The 13,954-nt window shown below is 64.7% G+C and overlaps 2 protein-coding genes across 10 annotated transcripts in view; both read right to left on the bottom strand.

The window, feature by feature from the left end:
• Positions 1 to 2,230: 2,230 nt before the first annotated feature.
• On the bottom strand, positions 2,231 to 4,410 carry HAX1 (HCLS1 associated protein X-1). The gene is made up of 8 exons (XM_082333033.1): positions 4,291 to 4,410; positions 3,633 to 3,841; positions 3,382 to 3,524; positions 3,226 to 3,271; positions 2,997 to 3,112; positions 2,730 to 2,880; positions 2,512 to 2,657; positions 2,231 to 2,366 (listed from the first exon to the last, which is right to left on the bottom strand). Exons 1-7 carry the CDS (start codon positions 4,341 to 4,343, stop codon positions 2,539 to 2,541), a joined length of 837 nt encoding a protein of 278 aa, XP_082189159.1. The 5' UTR covers positions 4,344 to 4,410; the 3' UTR covers positions 2,231 to 2,366; positions 2,512 to 2,538.
• Positions 4,411 to 6,939: 2,529 nt separating this feature from the next.
• The window catches only part of UBAP2L (ubiquitin associated protein 2 like), a 31,477-nt gene continuing 24,462 nt past the window's right edge, over positions 6,940 to 13,954 (bottom strand). For 5 of the 9 annotated variants that reach the window (XM_082332993.1, XM_082332997.1, XM_082332994.1 and 2 more), the window contains 7 exons: positions 13,224 to 13,305; positions 10,701 to 10,918; positions 10,507 to 10,612; positions 9,206 to 9,273; positions 8,698 to 8,895; positions 8,200 to 8,250; positions 6,940 to 7,581 (listed from right to left, as the gene is read on the bottom strand). In XM_082332993.1, the coding sequence (XP_082189119.1) occupies positions 7,486 to 7,581; positions 8,200 to 8,250; positions 8,698 to 8,895; positions 9,206 to 9,273; positions 10,507 to 10,612; positions 10,701 to 10,918; positions 13,224 to 13,305 (819 nt within the window). In that variant the 3' untranslated portion in view covers positions 6,940 to 7,485. The remainder of the gene's footprint in view (positions 7,582 to 8,199; positions 8,251 to 8,697; positions 8,896 to 9,205; positions 9,274 to 10,506; positions 10,613 to 10,700; positions 10,919 to 13,223; positions 13,306 to 13,954) is intronic. The other 4 variants (XM_082332999.1, XM_082333000.1, XM_082332996.1 and 1 more) reach the window with 2 other exon arrangements.

The raw sequence follows: 13,954 nt of genomic DNA on the forward strand, positions 1-13,954 counted from the left end.
ACAGTGTGACGGGGACTGCGGGGGGCACCGTGCCGCCAGCTCGGGGTGGCAGGGGGGTCCCCAGCATCGCTTCTTCTGGGGCAGCACCCCCAGTGCACTTCTCCCCGGGTGACATCTCGGTCACCCCTGCCACCCCCCACCTCGCCCCCTTCCCTCTGCCCACCCGAAGACCTCTGCGCCCCAACCCACCACGCAGGGGAAGAGCCGGGGCCCGAAATCCCGTGCGGGGTTCACGGGGCAGCCGCAGTTGGAGCCCATGGAGGTCTCGATAGAGAACCCCGCCGGGGCCGCGGCCACTGCGGACACCCTGGTGGGGGCCCAGGGTGGCCAAGTTGCCCACGATCAGCAGCGCTGTGCCCATTACCTGTGGCTCAGCGCCGCAGGGACTGGCACGGCCGGAGGGGTCTGGGCGAGCCAACGCCGGCACCCACCTGGTCCAAGAAGCCATCGGAGAGGGAGAGGTAGCCAGCAGGGCGGTTGGCAAAGATGGAGGCGGTTTCCCGGGGGCTGGAGGCAGCGAGGGTCCCGTTGCTGTAGTGCTGGACGGCTTCTGCAGAGCAGAGGCAGAGCCCGTCTGCGAGCCCGGCCACGCCGGCACTGCCGCGGTGTTCCCCCGCCGGGCACCCACCCGCCTCCCCGTTCTGTAGTAGAGGGTGTAAATGGCTCCGGCGGTGATGAAAGCTCCCGAGGTCTGCGTGGCCACGAAGATGGGAAACCGCTGGAGTGGGCACATGGCGAGGGAGAGCGCCGGGTTCAGGTGGGCCCCCACAAGGGCGTGGGGAGAGGGGCTGGGAGAGGAGGGTCCCGGGGGCCTGGAGCCGGGAGACAGCGGGAGCTGGGACCCCTCCCCAGCCTCACCGGAGACTCCCCCCGCCGTGTAGGCGGCTGCCGTGACGGCCAGGGCACCGCAGGGCAGGCGGTGAGGAAGTTCCCCTTCGTCCCGGAGCTGGTGACCGTCTGCGCCGAGCCGCTCAGGGCCATCGGCTGGCGAGGAGGGACAGGGCTCCACCACGGCCCCTCGCTGAGCCCCCCTGCTCCCCGAGGGCCGCTGCCCCACCGCGCTGCACCAGCAGGATTAGCGCCGGCCCCAGGCGGCAGAAGGGCAGCGAGGCGAGAGCCGCTCCGGTGCCTCCGCCTGCGCTCTCTCCATGGCACCGGCCGGGGACAGGCAGGGAGGCGGTCACCGGTCTCACTTGTGGTTTTGCCAGCACGGTGAACAAATTATGAGCAATTAAGTAATCTGCTTCCCTGGGGAGATGGCGGGGAAGGGGTGCCGCCGGCGCAGCTGTGGTGTCACCGTTCGCCGCCGCGGGATGCAGCCCAAATGCCAAGCGTGGCTCCGGAGCCCCAACCTTTGCCTGCTCCAGGGCGGGAGGCGTCAAGGCACAGCGCCCGTGCCCTTATCGCGCCGGAGCCGCCGCGGGCGGAGGGCGTACCACGCCGCAGGAACGGGGTCCAAGCGGGAGGCCAGGCAGTGCCAAGTTGGCCAGCGAGCACGGCGCAGCCCCAAACCCCACACCCCCGGCGAGGGACGGGCAGGGGAGCCCTGGGACCCCTGGTGCTGCCGCTGCCCCACGGTCAGCCCCGGCGGGCAGGAAGACGGCCGGCAGCCCAGCCAGGAGCTCCAGCACCAGCTGGTTTCGGACGTGGAGCAGAGACTGGGCCCTCTTCAAGAAGGAAGTGGTGCCCATGGGGCTGCCCGGGAACGGGCGGCGGTGGCGGTGCCTCTGTCCCGGCGTGATTTGGTGAGCCCCAGGGCTGGGGTGGGTGATAACACGCAGACTTTAAAGCAATCAGGGCCACGCTGCGGGGAGAACCTGGCAGGGGCCAGGGACAACGGCGTCCCCAGGCAGGACCAGGCCCGGCGGGAGCCCCCGGGGATCCTCCAGCGGCTGTGAGGAACCGAGACCTCGCTCAGGCGAGCCGGCACGGGCGTTTCCCCTCCGGGGAGGCCTCCCCGCTTTTTCCCTGCCAGATCCCTGCCCAAGCCGCAACCGCAGGCAGCGCTAATGAAGAGGCCTTGGAAAGGCTCCCAGGACGCGCCCTGAGAGTGGCCCAGGGGAGGCGTTAGGACGGCGCTGGGCAGGGAAAGGGGAGAGGGAGGTGGGCAGGGAGCAGCGCGGGGCCAGGGCAGAGGAGCCTGGCAGCTGCCTGCACCCGTGGGGCAGCCCCCAGGAGCCGCCCCGGCCTCCGCATCGGGGAGGTTCCAGCCTGACGGAGCCTGGCAGGTCGCCGGTAGCATAAATAGACTTTATTGCTCTGTACACACGCACACACGCACTCGGCCCCCACGGGGGTCCCCGCAGCGCCCCAGAAGGGGGGCAGCCCCCAGCCCGGGTGCCAGCTCCCAGCAGGATCTGACCCATCTGCAAAAAAACCCAGGTGGTGAGAAGAGGCTGCTGCCCACTGCCCGCCCTGGCTGGAGCCGGCAGCCCCGGCCCCAAGCCGGCGTCCGTCCCCACGGCCCTGGGAAGCCCCAGGCTCCCCCCACCCAGCACCCATCACACATACGGGGCGCTCAGCCGGGAGAGGGCACAGCTACCAGCTCGAGAACCAGCGTCGGAAGAAGCTGCCCAGCGTGGACGAGGGGTCGCTCAGGTTGGGAGCGCGGAGCTCGTCTTGCTGCGGCCACGTGCCCGCGAACTGCGCCAGCTCCCCTGGGAGAGCAGGGTGAGCTCGCTCAGAGGGGACCCGGCCCGCTCCCCTCGCCACCTCAGCGCCCTACTCACGGTCATCCATGTTGACCACCTCCTCCCGGTAGTCCTTGCTCTGCCCGTCCTCCTTGGTGGTGGTGATGAAGGCCTGGTCCCCCCTCCGGCGCGTCACCGTCGTCTCCCGGCGGCCCTGGCTGTCCTGCACGGTCCGGCGCTCCTCCACCGCCTGCGCAAAGCACCGAGCCCTGAGAGACGCCACCGCCCTGGGCTCTGCTCCTTGCGCCGGGGACCGCGGCCCCAGGTCACCCGTGGCCCACGGCTGTGCCCGCCGCGGACACTCACCCCGTCAGGGAGAGTCACTTTGGTGACGGAGACGCTCTGGAAGTAAGAGCGGGATTTGGGCTCCTCGGGCCTCAGGATGGTCCCCAACCCCGCGGAGGAGACCTGGGAGTCCAGGTCTGCGGGGCAGAGGTGAGACGGTGACAGCAGCGCGGCGATGCGCCCCGAGGCCCGCGACAGCGCGGGCAGGCGGAGCAGGGAAGGCAGAGACCCCGCGGCCCCCGGCACCCACCTTGGTCTTCCTTGAGGCCAGGAGGAGCCGGGTGAGCGTCTTCCAGCTGCAAGGCAAAGCCACGCGCCGGTGACGGAGAGGCAAAGCGCGACACCGCGACGGCAGGCTCTGATGGCCGCCACGGCCGAGCCCGCGTGAGGCAGAGCCCTCACCCACCCCCAGGAAGGGTCTCCAGGGCCGGGCCGGGTCGCTGGCGCTCTCGGGGTCTCCCGGGGACGCGGGGCTGTCCGGGTGCTTCAGCATGGAGTCCCGCAGCGGCCGCCCCGCACTGCCCTCGCCGGGGCCGGGCAGGGGGGGCTCTGGGGAGCAGGAGGGGGTTGGGTCAGCCCGGGCCCCCCGAGGGGCTCCGCATCGGCCCCCAGCCCCCGCTCAGCCCCCGGCGGGGGCAGCCCCTTCCCCATCCCCACCGAAGGGCTGTGGGGGCCCGGTCCAGGCCCCCCCGAAGACGCCCAGGAGCTCGCCCACGTCCCGGAACAGCTCCTCGAAGGCACCGCGGGACCCGCCGGGGCTGAAGCCGAAGCCAAAGTCCTGGGGGGGCTGCGCCAGGGACGGGCCGTCATCTTCCTCCTCCTCCTCTTCATCCCACGCCGTCCCGCCGAAGAGCGGGTCCCGGGGCCTGCGGGACCGCGGCGCTGAGAGACACCCGGGCCCGGAGCAACCGGGGGCTGGGACAGGACCCGCGGGGCAACCGGGGGCTGGGAGGAACCGGGGAGCTGGGGGGGGGGGGACCGGGAGCTGAGGAGGGAACCGGGGGCTGAGGGGGGAACAGGGGGCAGAGGCTGGGAACCGGGGGCAGAGGCTGGGAACCGGAGGGGGGAACCGGGGGCTGGGGGGGGGAACTGGGGGCGGAGGCTGGGAACCGACGGCTGGGAGGGACCGGAGGGGGGAACCGGGGGCTGGAAACCGGAGGCTGGGAACCAGGGGCTGGGGAGGAACCGGGGGGGGGGGGGGGGGGGGGGGGGGGACCCGGGACAGGGCCTGTGCGGGCGGGGGCGCGGGGGGCAACCGGGGGGACCAGGGGCACCGCGTCGGGGGTGGCGGGGGTCGGGGCCGGGGTCCCGGTACCTGCGCCGCCCCGGGAACCCGAAGAAGCCCCGAAACGCCTCGTAAAAACTCATCGCGCTCCGCCCGCCGCCGCCGCCGCCGCCCGGGGCGCGTTGTCGTAAAGCACCGGAGCCGCGCAGACGCCGCAAAGCGCCGCCGGGTGTCGCGAAAAGCCGCGACCGAACCGATGCGGCCTTGAGGGAAGGCGGCTCCGCGGGGCCCGGGCCCGTCCCGGGGCCACGTCCCGCCCCGGGCCCCCCCCGGCCCCGGCAGGGCCCCCCGTGCTCTTCACAGGCCGGAGCCTTCCCCGTCTGAGCGCCCCGGGCCCGGGGCGGCTCTGGGGCTTCTGCCTGGGGCCGCCAGGCCCCTGCTGTCCCCGGGCAGCCGGGAGGCAGCGGGCCCCGGCCCGCGTCGCCCGCCGGCCCTCGGCTGGGCCGCCCAGCTCCCGCGGCTGCCTGGGAGCGGCGGCCCCCGGCACCGGCAGCCCCCTGTCCCCGGGGGGGGTCCCCCGAGGGCCGCAGGCCGGGGTGGGCGAGGCCGCGGTCGCGCTGGGCCAGCGGAGAAGGGCCGAGGGGGCCTGCGCAGCACCCGGGTGGGGCTGGGGTCCATCCTGCACCGTCCGGGGGTCCTGCAGCCCTGCCGGGCGCCCGGCCGTCCCGTCCCACCGCCCTCCCGCTCCTCCGCTGGGCCCCCAGAGCACAAGGAGGGGCTGGAGCCCCCCCAGCTGAGGCAGGGACCCCCCGAGCCCCCAGCCCCTTTCCTCGCAGCTCGGCCGCCCTCCGGCAGCAGCTCCCGCGCTCCTCGAGCAGGGCGATGGGGAGCGCAGGGCCGTGACGGCGGCTCGGCACCCGCCGCCGGGGCACCCGTGGCTTCCAGCCCCCGCAGCGGGGGTCCCGCTCCCCTCCCCGCGCTGGGGACCCCCTCCCGTGACAGGCAGCCCTTTCCCCAGGCCCTCGCGGTGGGGGGGGTGGGGTGGGGACCACCCCCGGTGCTGGTTTTGGCTGGGGCAGGGTTAATTTTCTCCGCAGGAGCTAGCGTGGGGCCGTGGGTTGGATTCGTGCTGGAAACTGTTGGTAACGCCAGGATGTTTTTGTTATTGAGCAGCGCTTGCAGAGTCAAGGCCTTTTCTGCCTCTCGCCCACCCCGGAGGAGGCGGGGGGCGCACAAGAATTTGGGAGGGAACGTGGCTGGGACAGGTGACCCCAACTGGCCAAAGGGCTACCCCACACCAACCCAGGCACCGCTGCAGGCGTGGGGAGAGCGGCTGGGAGCTGCCCGGCGGGAAAGGGCCTGGGGGTGCTGGTCGACAGCCGCTGGACATGAGCCAGCAGGGTGCCCAGGTGGCCAAGAGGGCCAGTGGCACCCTGGCTTGTGTCAGGAACGGTGTGGCCAGCAGGAGCAGGGCAGGGATGGTGCCCCTGTGCTGGGCACTGGTGAGGCCGCCCCTCGAATGCTGTGCTCAGCGCTGGGCCCCGCACCCCAAGGCGGCCATGGAGGGGCTGGAGCGTGGCCAGAGCAGGGCAGCGAGGCTGGGGCAGGGGCTGGAGCACAAGGCTGGGGAGGAGCGGCTGGGGGAGCTGGGGGGGCTCAGCCTGGAGAAGAGGAGGCTGAGGGGAGCCCTCATCGCTCTCTGCAACGGCCTGAAAGGAGGCTGGAGCCGGGGGGGTCGGTCTCTGCTCCCCAGGAACAAGCGATGGGACGAGAGGGAACGGCCTCAAGCTGCGCCAGGGCAGGGTTGGGTTGGGTATTAGGGAACATTCCTTCCCCCAAAGGGCTGTCAGGGCCTGGCCCAGGCTGCCCAGGGCAGGGGCTGAGTCCCCACCCCTGGAGGGATTTAAAAGAAGGGCAGACGTGGTGCTTAGGGACATGGTGCAGTGGTGGCCTTGGCAGCGCTGGGTTAGCGGTTGGACTCGATGAGCTTAAAGGCCCTTTCCAACCTGAACGACTCCATGACTCTATATGACGTCGTGCTCAGCCTATAAAGCTGCGGGAAGAAGGGGGGACGTTCGGAGCGATGGCGTTTGTCTTCCCAAGTCTCCCTTACGCGCCATGGAGCCCTGTTTCCCTGCGGATTTTTCCGCACAGCGCAGGAGGCAGAGAAGTGGAGGGTGGGGGTCCCCGGCGTGGGGACGGGACAGGGAAAAGGATGGCAACGACGTCCCTGTGCCGGGATCCCGGCGCCGCAGCCGGGAAGAGGAAAAATCCATAAAAGGGGGAAAGAAAAATAAAAATAAAAAGCTGGGGAGGGGCGGGGGGCAGCGCTCCCCCCCCGGCCCAGGGCCTCCCGCACCCTGCGCCAAAAATACGGAACCAGGCTGAGAAGGTAGGTATTAAAAAATACACACATCACTTTGTGATCTTTATTCTCTTTAGTAAATCACCCGCACGGGGGCTTCAGTTGAAGTGACCGGTTTGAACTGAAAAATACAAGATCTGGACTGCATAGAAAAAAAAAAAAGACCAAAAAAAAAACCCCACCCCCGAAAACCCAAACCCAAAAGCAGAAGATACTTACAGCGTGCGGGGGGAGGCGGGACCTGCGCTCAGGGCCCGCGGGGAGGGAGGGGGGCGCAGATGGAGAACGTAAAATAGGGGGGTGCCCTCCGGGGCTCCTCCGGGCCGGTGGCAGAGAGCAGCGGAGGGCGGGCGAGGAAATGAGAGAACTACAGGACGGCGTGGGGTTTTTGTTTTTATATACAAGACACATTTATCCATTAAATTTAGAACACGGTACAAAAAAACCACTTCAACTAATTCATCTTACAATGCTGTTCATATCAATTACTGTTCTTATCCTAATAATAAGGGGGTTTGCTGTAGGCGACTCGCAGCTTCCACTCCTTTGGATCCGAGAGATTCTGGGGCAGCGGGAGGTGGGGGGAGAGGGGAGAAAGGAGTAAAAACCAAAAAAGGCCCCTACGGCAAACGGTTCAGAATCTGAATGCCGAGAGAGGAGGGGGGGGAAGAGGGGAAAAAAAAAAAACCAAACCAACAAAAAAAGAAAAACAAAAAGAAAAAAAATACAAATTCTATATTACATACAACAGGAAAGGTGGCTGAAGAGAGAACGCAGAGCCGCCCGCCCTGCCCTGCCCTGCCCGGGGGCTGCGGGGCCCGGGCGCTGCCCCGCGGCAGGGCGCTCTCCTCCCCGGGATCCTTCGGCATTCGGTGGGATTCTCTTCCGGAAGCAAGTGGTGGGCCAGGGCCGCCCCGGCCTCAGTTGGTGCCCCAGCTGTAGCTGTTGTAGGCAGACTTGTTGGCCTGGGATTTCTGGGGGATGGAGCTGCCTTGGCTGCGCTGCCCGGAGCCGCTCTGCGGGAAGGGGGCGAGAAGGAGAAGCGGGCGGTTATCGCGGGGGGGGAACCGGCGCCGTCGTCTCCGGGGTCCCAACCCCGGCCTGCTCCGCAGGGCGACGCTGGCGTGCCTCGGGCGGCTCGGCCACCGCCGTCCCCGCAGGACGGTTCCAGCCCGCAGACCCCAGGCGCTGCGGGCTACGGCTCCTCGGCGCTCGCTGACCCGCCTCAGCCCGGTGCAAGCTCCCTGGGGCCATGGGCTGCCTCCTGCAGCGAGCGGCCGGCCGGCGGCCCTCGCGCCATGCCGGCTGCCGCCCCAGCAGCCACAGGACCCTCCCTCCGCTCTGCGCCTTCCTCCGGACCAGCACCGCGCCAGGACCGCAGGCAGCGAGGGCCCTGGCAGCTCCGCGGGGGCTGCCGCGCGGCAGGGAAGGGGGAAAGGGAGGGAAGGGGTCGAGCGGGGGGGTGTGTGTCTGTGCGCGCGGGTGTGTGTGTGTGCACATACTGACTGAGGGCCTCTCTCCTCTCCTGGCGGGGCCGCAGGGGGAGAAGGAAGGGGCTACGTGAGCCTGGGGGGCCTTAGGGGCAGGGGGAGACCCCAGGGCAAGTGCAATGCATTATCAGAGAGGTTCATTACCTGGTCTTCCTGCTGGCGTTGGCAGCACAGTATCATCTGCAAATATGGAAGCTGTTGCAGTACCAGGATATGTAAAATAAAGGGACAAACTATGACAATAGAAATCCACGGTTAGACCTGAAAGCTACGGCGGGGTCGTGGCTGTGGCAAGTAACCCCTTCGCTGCTGGCCTGCGGAGCCGCCACTCCGAGGAAGGGGGAGGTCAGGGCGTACCAGGCATGTCTGCGTGAAGGGGCACTACCCGACCGTACCTGGTACGGCCCGGCAGCGAGGGGGCTGTGCCGAGTACCCCCCAGCGGAGCGCACCCCGGGCCTTCCTCACCTCGTCCTCTTATCGGCCCTGTGTGTATGTGCAGGTGTGAGCGTGTGCGTGTCACCGCGTGTCCGCGCGTGTCCGCCGCAGGGCGGGAGGGAGGGAGGGAGAGGGGGGCCGGAGGGGGGAGCGAGAGCCCTAGGAGATACCCCAGCAAGGGCCGGGGGGCCGGGGGGGTCGCTTACCTGCCCGTCCTGCTGCAGGTGGTGGTGGAGGATCTGCGAGTGGGGCTGCTGATGCGGGGTCAGGATGTGCATGAAAGGGGTGGGGGGATACGCCGCCGCCGTCGCAGGGTTGATGGGGCCGCCGCTGCCCAACGCCGAAGGCAGGTTGAAGGAGGCTGCCGGGGTTCCAGTGTGAAATCCCTGCTTCTCGAAGGATTGCTGAGGAGGAGACACCAACGGCGGGGTAAGGGCTGGGAGCGGGGCGGCGCTCCCCTGCCCCTGGCTGGCAGCGCGTCCCTTCCCACGGGCCTGGGAGTCAGCGTGCGGTGCAGAGAACGGACGGAATCTCTGCCCGTGGCTCTTTCTGGGCTTGGAATTGCTCTAAGTTGGGAAAGGCCGAGCATTTCCCTTCTTCCTGGCTGGCTGCTCCAAGGGGAAGAGACCTCGTTGCCCAGGGGGGCTGTCTCGGAGCTGGGCTTCCGCTCCCCAGCAAAGTGGCGCCTTCCCGGAGCACACACCAGACACTAACCTGAGTTTTGGAGTAGACAGAGCCCGAGATGTCTGGCACTCCTGTATTACTGGATGTCACAGATACACCTGGGGAGAAGGAAAGGCAACGTGTTAGGCAGCAGCCGCCGGTTCAGCGGGAGCTACTGCCGCTAACGCCAGCATCGGGTGCTGGAGAGCTCTAGTGGCCCCGCAGCCGGGTAAGGTTTGGGGACAGACATCGTCCTAGGGAGCAGGCTCTCGGCAAGGTCAGGCTGCAAAGTGTCCGTACAAGCGTAAGTTCTTTTGCTCTGGACAAGAGCAGTTTCTGAATGCCTCCAGAAATAAATGTAGGGGCCCGCTGTCGCCCAGAGACACGCGCGTTCTTGAAGAGGCCAGAAAATAGCAACTCTGAGAAGAGCCGGGGGATGCAGCAGACAGCCAAGGAAACAAACTCGCAGCGTGACACGGTAGCAAGACCGGCCTGAGAGCTCCTCGGCTGTAAAACAGGCAATTGCATGTAAAGGCGAGTCAGCCGCGGGCTGGGATGGTCGGGGCGACGACTGGCAACGCTGGCACACAACCCGCATTTGGTGCTGGCCGTTTCTAAAAGGTGGCGGTACAGAGCGAAGCCTCAGCAATCATTTAAGGCCCAGAAAATGTTGAAATGAAAGAGGTTTGAAAGACTCGGTACCAGGCAATCTGGTACAGAGCTGAAGCGTCTTCGCAATGAGAAAATAGCGTCGTGAAGGGCTCTAATGTAGCAAAAAAAGGCAAAAGAGGAATTTAAAGGCTGGAAGATGGAGCCAAACACAGGCTCTTCATAATCAGCCAGACATTAACCAGCGAAACCCAGTACCGAGACAAGTGACAGGTTCACGACCTTCTGGCATCTTTGAATCAAGGACACTTCTCTAGAAAGCGTGCATCTGCCAAACGCAGGAGTCAAGCAAGTTCCCAGGCACAAATGTGGAATAATTATTGTTCTATTCACCACATACAGGCAGAAAAAACGAACAAACAAAAACCAAAACAAACAATTTAGCAGCCTTAAGCTCTGTGCTGCGAGTCCAAGGCCCTGGCCATCTGACTGCTGGGCACAGAGGAGGGCCCGAAGTGCTCTGCACTCCTCAAACCCGCTGCAGACCTGGACGCGGAACAAGCCGCCAGTGAATTCTCCTTTCCAAGGAGAATCAAATGACCTGCGAGTTGTACCATGGCCATTTTCCTCCTCCCTTATTGCTGGAGACAGTGAGACAGCAGTTAATGCGGCCAGGGAGATTGCGAACAAGCCCTGCCACGGTCGGTAACTGCTGCTGAAAAAGCTGCTGTCAGGTCTCTTACCAGTGCTGTAGCCATGAGAGCCATAGCCGCTGGGCTGCTGAAAAGGGGTTGCTGATGCGTTGACGCTGACATTCACACCATGCTGCTTGGAAGAGGTAGGAGCAACCTACAGAAAGGAGAGAAGCGGAGTGAGGAGAAGCTTTGCCGCGTCGCCCTCCTGCCCGAATTCCAGGCTCTGCCGCTGGGAAACTCACAGGGAACACGGCGGGCCCGTATTGGAAGGTGCTGGGGAGCCCTGGTACCCCTGTGTAGTATGGCAGACTGGTGTAACTGTAGCCAGGAGGCAGCGCTGGGTTCAGGAACGTCTGCTGCGTGGTGTGGTGAGTCTGGGTCTGGCTCTGCTGGGGCTGGGCCAAAGTCGTTGCAGGAGCGGGGGAAGAGGCATCACCTCGGCCAAATTTTGTTAAGTCACCTGGAATGCAGGAGATGAGAGGAGACTGAAGGATGGACGTGTCAAATCCTGGCCCATTCCAGCTCAGCCCAAAGGCGACCCAGCCTTTTCATAGAATCGTTAAGGTTGGAAAAGACCCTTAAGATCATCGAGTCCAACCGTTAACCTATCACTGCCAAGGCCACCACTAACCCATGTCCCCAAGCACCACATCTCCCTGGCTTTTAAATCCCTCCAGGGGTGGGGACTCAGCCCCTGCCCTGGGCAGCCTGGGCCAGGGCCCGACAGCCCTTTGGGGGAAGGAATGTTCCCTAATACCCAACCCAACCCTGCCCTGGCGCAGCTTGAGGCCGTTCCCTCTCGTCCCAGCGCTTGTTCCTGGGGAGCAGAGACCGACCCCCCCGGCTCCAGCCTCCTTTCAGGCCGTTGCAGAGAGCGATGAGGGCTCCCCTCAGCCTCCTCTTCTCCAGGCTGAGCCCCCCCAGCCCCCCCAGCCGCTCCTCCCCAGCCTTGTGCTCCAGCCCCTGCCCCAGCCTCGCTGCCCTGCTCTGGCCACGCTCCAGCCCCTCCATGGCCGCCTTGGGGTGCGGGGCCCAGCGCTGAGCACAGCATTCGAGGGGCGGCCTCACCAGTGCCCAGCGCAGGGGCACCATCACCTCCCTGCTCCTGCTGGCCACACCGTTCCTGACACAAGCCAGGGTGCCACTGGCCCTCTCGGCCACCTGAGGCCAAGCAGCTCCCAGCCGCTCTCCCCACGCCTGCAGCGGTGCCCGGGGTTGTGGTGCCCCAAGTGCAGGACCCGGCCCTGAGCCTTGTTGAATCTCATACAGTTGGGCCCAGCCCAAAACCATTTTGATCAACGGTGACTTGAATCATCCCCCCTCCTACAGCTAAGGACTGCAGCCCTTGCAAGCCCTCAGACCCTTGCACGCTGGTAAGGCTAAGCTGTTAATTGCTCTCATCCCCCAGAGGAGGACTTCAGCGGGGAAGGGAAACCCGCAGCAGCTTAGCTACAGCGCTGCACCGCCTGATGTCACGATCCGGCACCAGATAAACCTGCCGCTGGCCGCCTGCGCAGCGACAGAGCCCAGATGCTAGAGCTCTCCCTAAACCCTCTCCGTGCATCAGCAGCAGGCTTGAACGCAGCTCAACGCCCTCCAGAGCCAGGCCCGAGGCCAGGGCAGCAGCCTGGGGGCTCTGTCCTACCGGCAAACAGCTCCTCACTGAAGAAGAAAGTCAAATATCTTCCAGCTGAGGATGTGTGAATGGCCCCTTTTTACAGCAGGGCTCACGCTTCCCTCCCTCTTGCTGGTGGCACCACATCAAACGCTGCTGCAGAGGTCCAGCAGCCCGCAGAGGGTACTCGGAAATACCGCTTCCTCGGAAATATCGCTTCCTCGGAAATACCGCTTCCTCGGAAATACCGCTTCCTCTCTTCCCGGTCTGGGCACCGTGCGAGGGCTTGGCTGCGGGGCTCGGGGAAGCTCCCTTTGCCGCTCTGGATGAGCACCTGCTTGGCTCTTCCATGCAAACACTCTCCCTATTCAGCGTTCACACAGTAAGGCAGTGAATTTCTTAGTGCTGCCCCAGCTCACAAGCCACAAACATTAATTATCGCCGATGGTAACTTGGCAAATTACGCATGCAACAGTGCCGCACTCTGAGCTTGGGATTTCAGCCTCGGTGCGCCAGGCAAAAGCGCTTCCACACAAACGAGCTCCTGCTGAAGCAGGGGAGAAGCGGGGCTGGAAAAAGAGCGATCCACAAAGTGCAACCATTCCTAAAGAACGCGAAAGCTCAGCACAACCGCTGCCCACTGCGAATCAGCGGCGTGAATAAACGCACCTACCAAGGTCAGTGAGAGATCAGCCACCCACTGGGCATTTGGGTCGAATGTGACAGCTCCTGAACGCCCTGTTTTCTTTCTCCATGAGACTGCCGCATAGATAAAAAACTTAATTTCTCCAGATTTTGTGTTTCTTTCTATTTTTACTCTAAGTGCTTGAGAAGCCCTGCTTAACCCCTGCCTCACCGCAACCTGAAGAGCAATTCCCCGGTTTTACACCTCACGGATTCTTTCCTCGCTCCCTTTCCAACTGCCGCATCAACTCCTACGTGTCCACACCTTCCTGGGAACGTGCCTCGACACGACCAAATGATCAAAGGGAAGTCAAGAATTTATAGCTGCTGAGAAACACGCTCCAGACCAAAGGCAGCGCAGGAGGCTGGTGCAGACGTAGCTCCAGTGGACAACGGCACAGGAACCTCGTACGCAGCAGCCCGAACGCCGGATGGGATACGCGATCAGATCAGTCTTTTTCCCTACCAGAGTACGGATTGCTGCTCAGGCTGCCATCTCTTCCAGTCAGCGGGGTGGTGGGTGTAGGGAATGGGATGCTGTAGTAATCCTGAAGGATAAAAACAAAAGGAGAGGAAGTTTTATGAGCTCTGTCCAAAGGTGCAAAGCAGTATCTTTTGGAAAAGATGGATTTCTGGACTACAGCTGTTAGATTTGTTGGAGTATTGCAGTTCAATCAGCCACATCACGGCTGATCACAGCCTACAGCAAGCCCAGGTTTGTGTAGCATGCACCATCCCCCTTGTCTGGCTATCAGAAGAACCAGATAAGGTCTACTGGTATGCAGCCCTTAAACTGCCTGGACTTTCCCCACCGCAACACAAGGGACGCGTGTCGTATTGCTAAATAAAACCCATTCTCATAAAAGTATTTAGTTACTGCCTCTTTCAAGGATCAGAGACAAGTATCTACAACAGCTCCTGACACCACCGTCGAGGCGAAACAGCTCTGCCTGTTGTAGCTTTCTCATTGCCTAGCCCCACCATCGATACCTCTGAATAGCTACTGCTCCTAACTCCCCAAGCCCAAAGGAGCAACTGATTAACTCCTCGCTGCTGCCACGGAGAGGTGCATCCGCTTCGCACCCTGTTCTGCCAGCCCTTCGGGACCACCTCCCAGCCTGTGCACCCAAAGGACGCCGCAGCGGTGAGCTGCGAGCCCAGTGGAAGCGGCGGGGCCACGTCAGTCTTCAGTACTCA

Source organism: Platalea leucorodia (genome assembly GCF_965183815.1).
Source record: "Platalea leucorodia genome assembly, chromosome: 24".
Lineage (NCBI taxonomy): Eukaryota > Metazoa > Chordata > Aves > Pelecaniformes > Threskiornithidae > Platalea > Platalea leucorodia.

Bases quoted from the DNA above. Each gene is read 5' to 3' on its own strand.
- HAX1 (XM_082333033.1), bottom strand. From the start codon at position 4,343: ATGAGTTTTTACGAGGCGTTTCGGGGCTTCTTCGGGTTCCCGGGGCGG. The intron at 3,113-3,225 runs GTGGGTGCCGGG...TCTGCCCCGCAG, and splicing joins TGGCCTCAAGGAAGACCAAG to ACCTGGACTCCCAGGTCTCC. The intron at 2,881-2,996 runs GTGAGTGTCCGC...TGCTTTGCGCAG, and splicing joins AAGTGACTCTCCCTGACGGG to GCGGTGGAGGAGCGCCGGAC.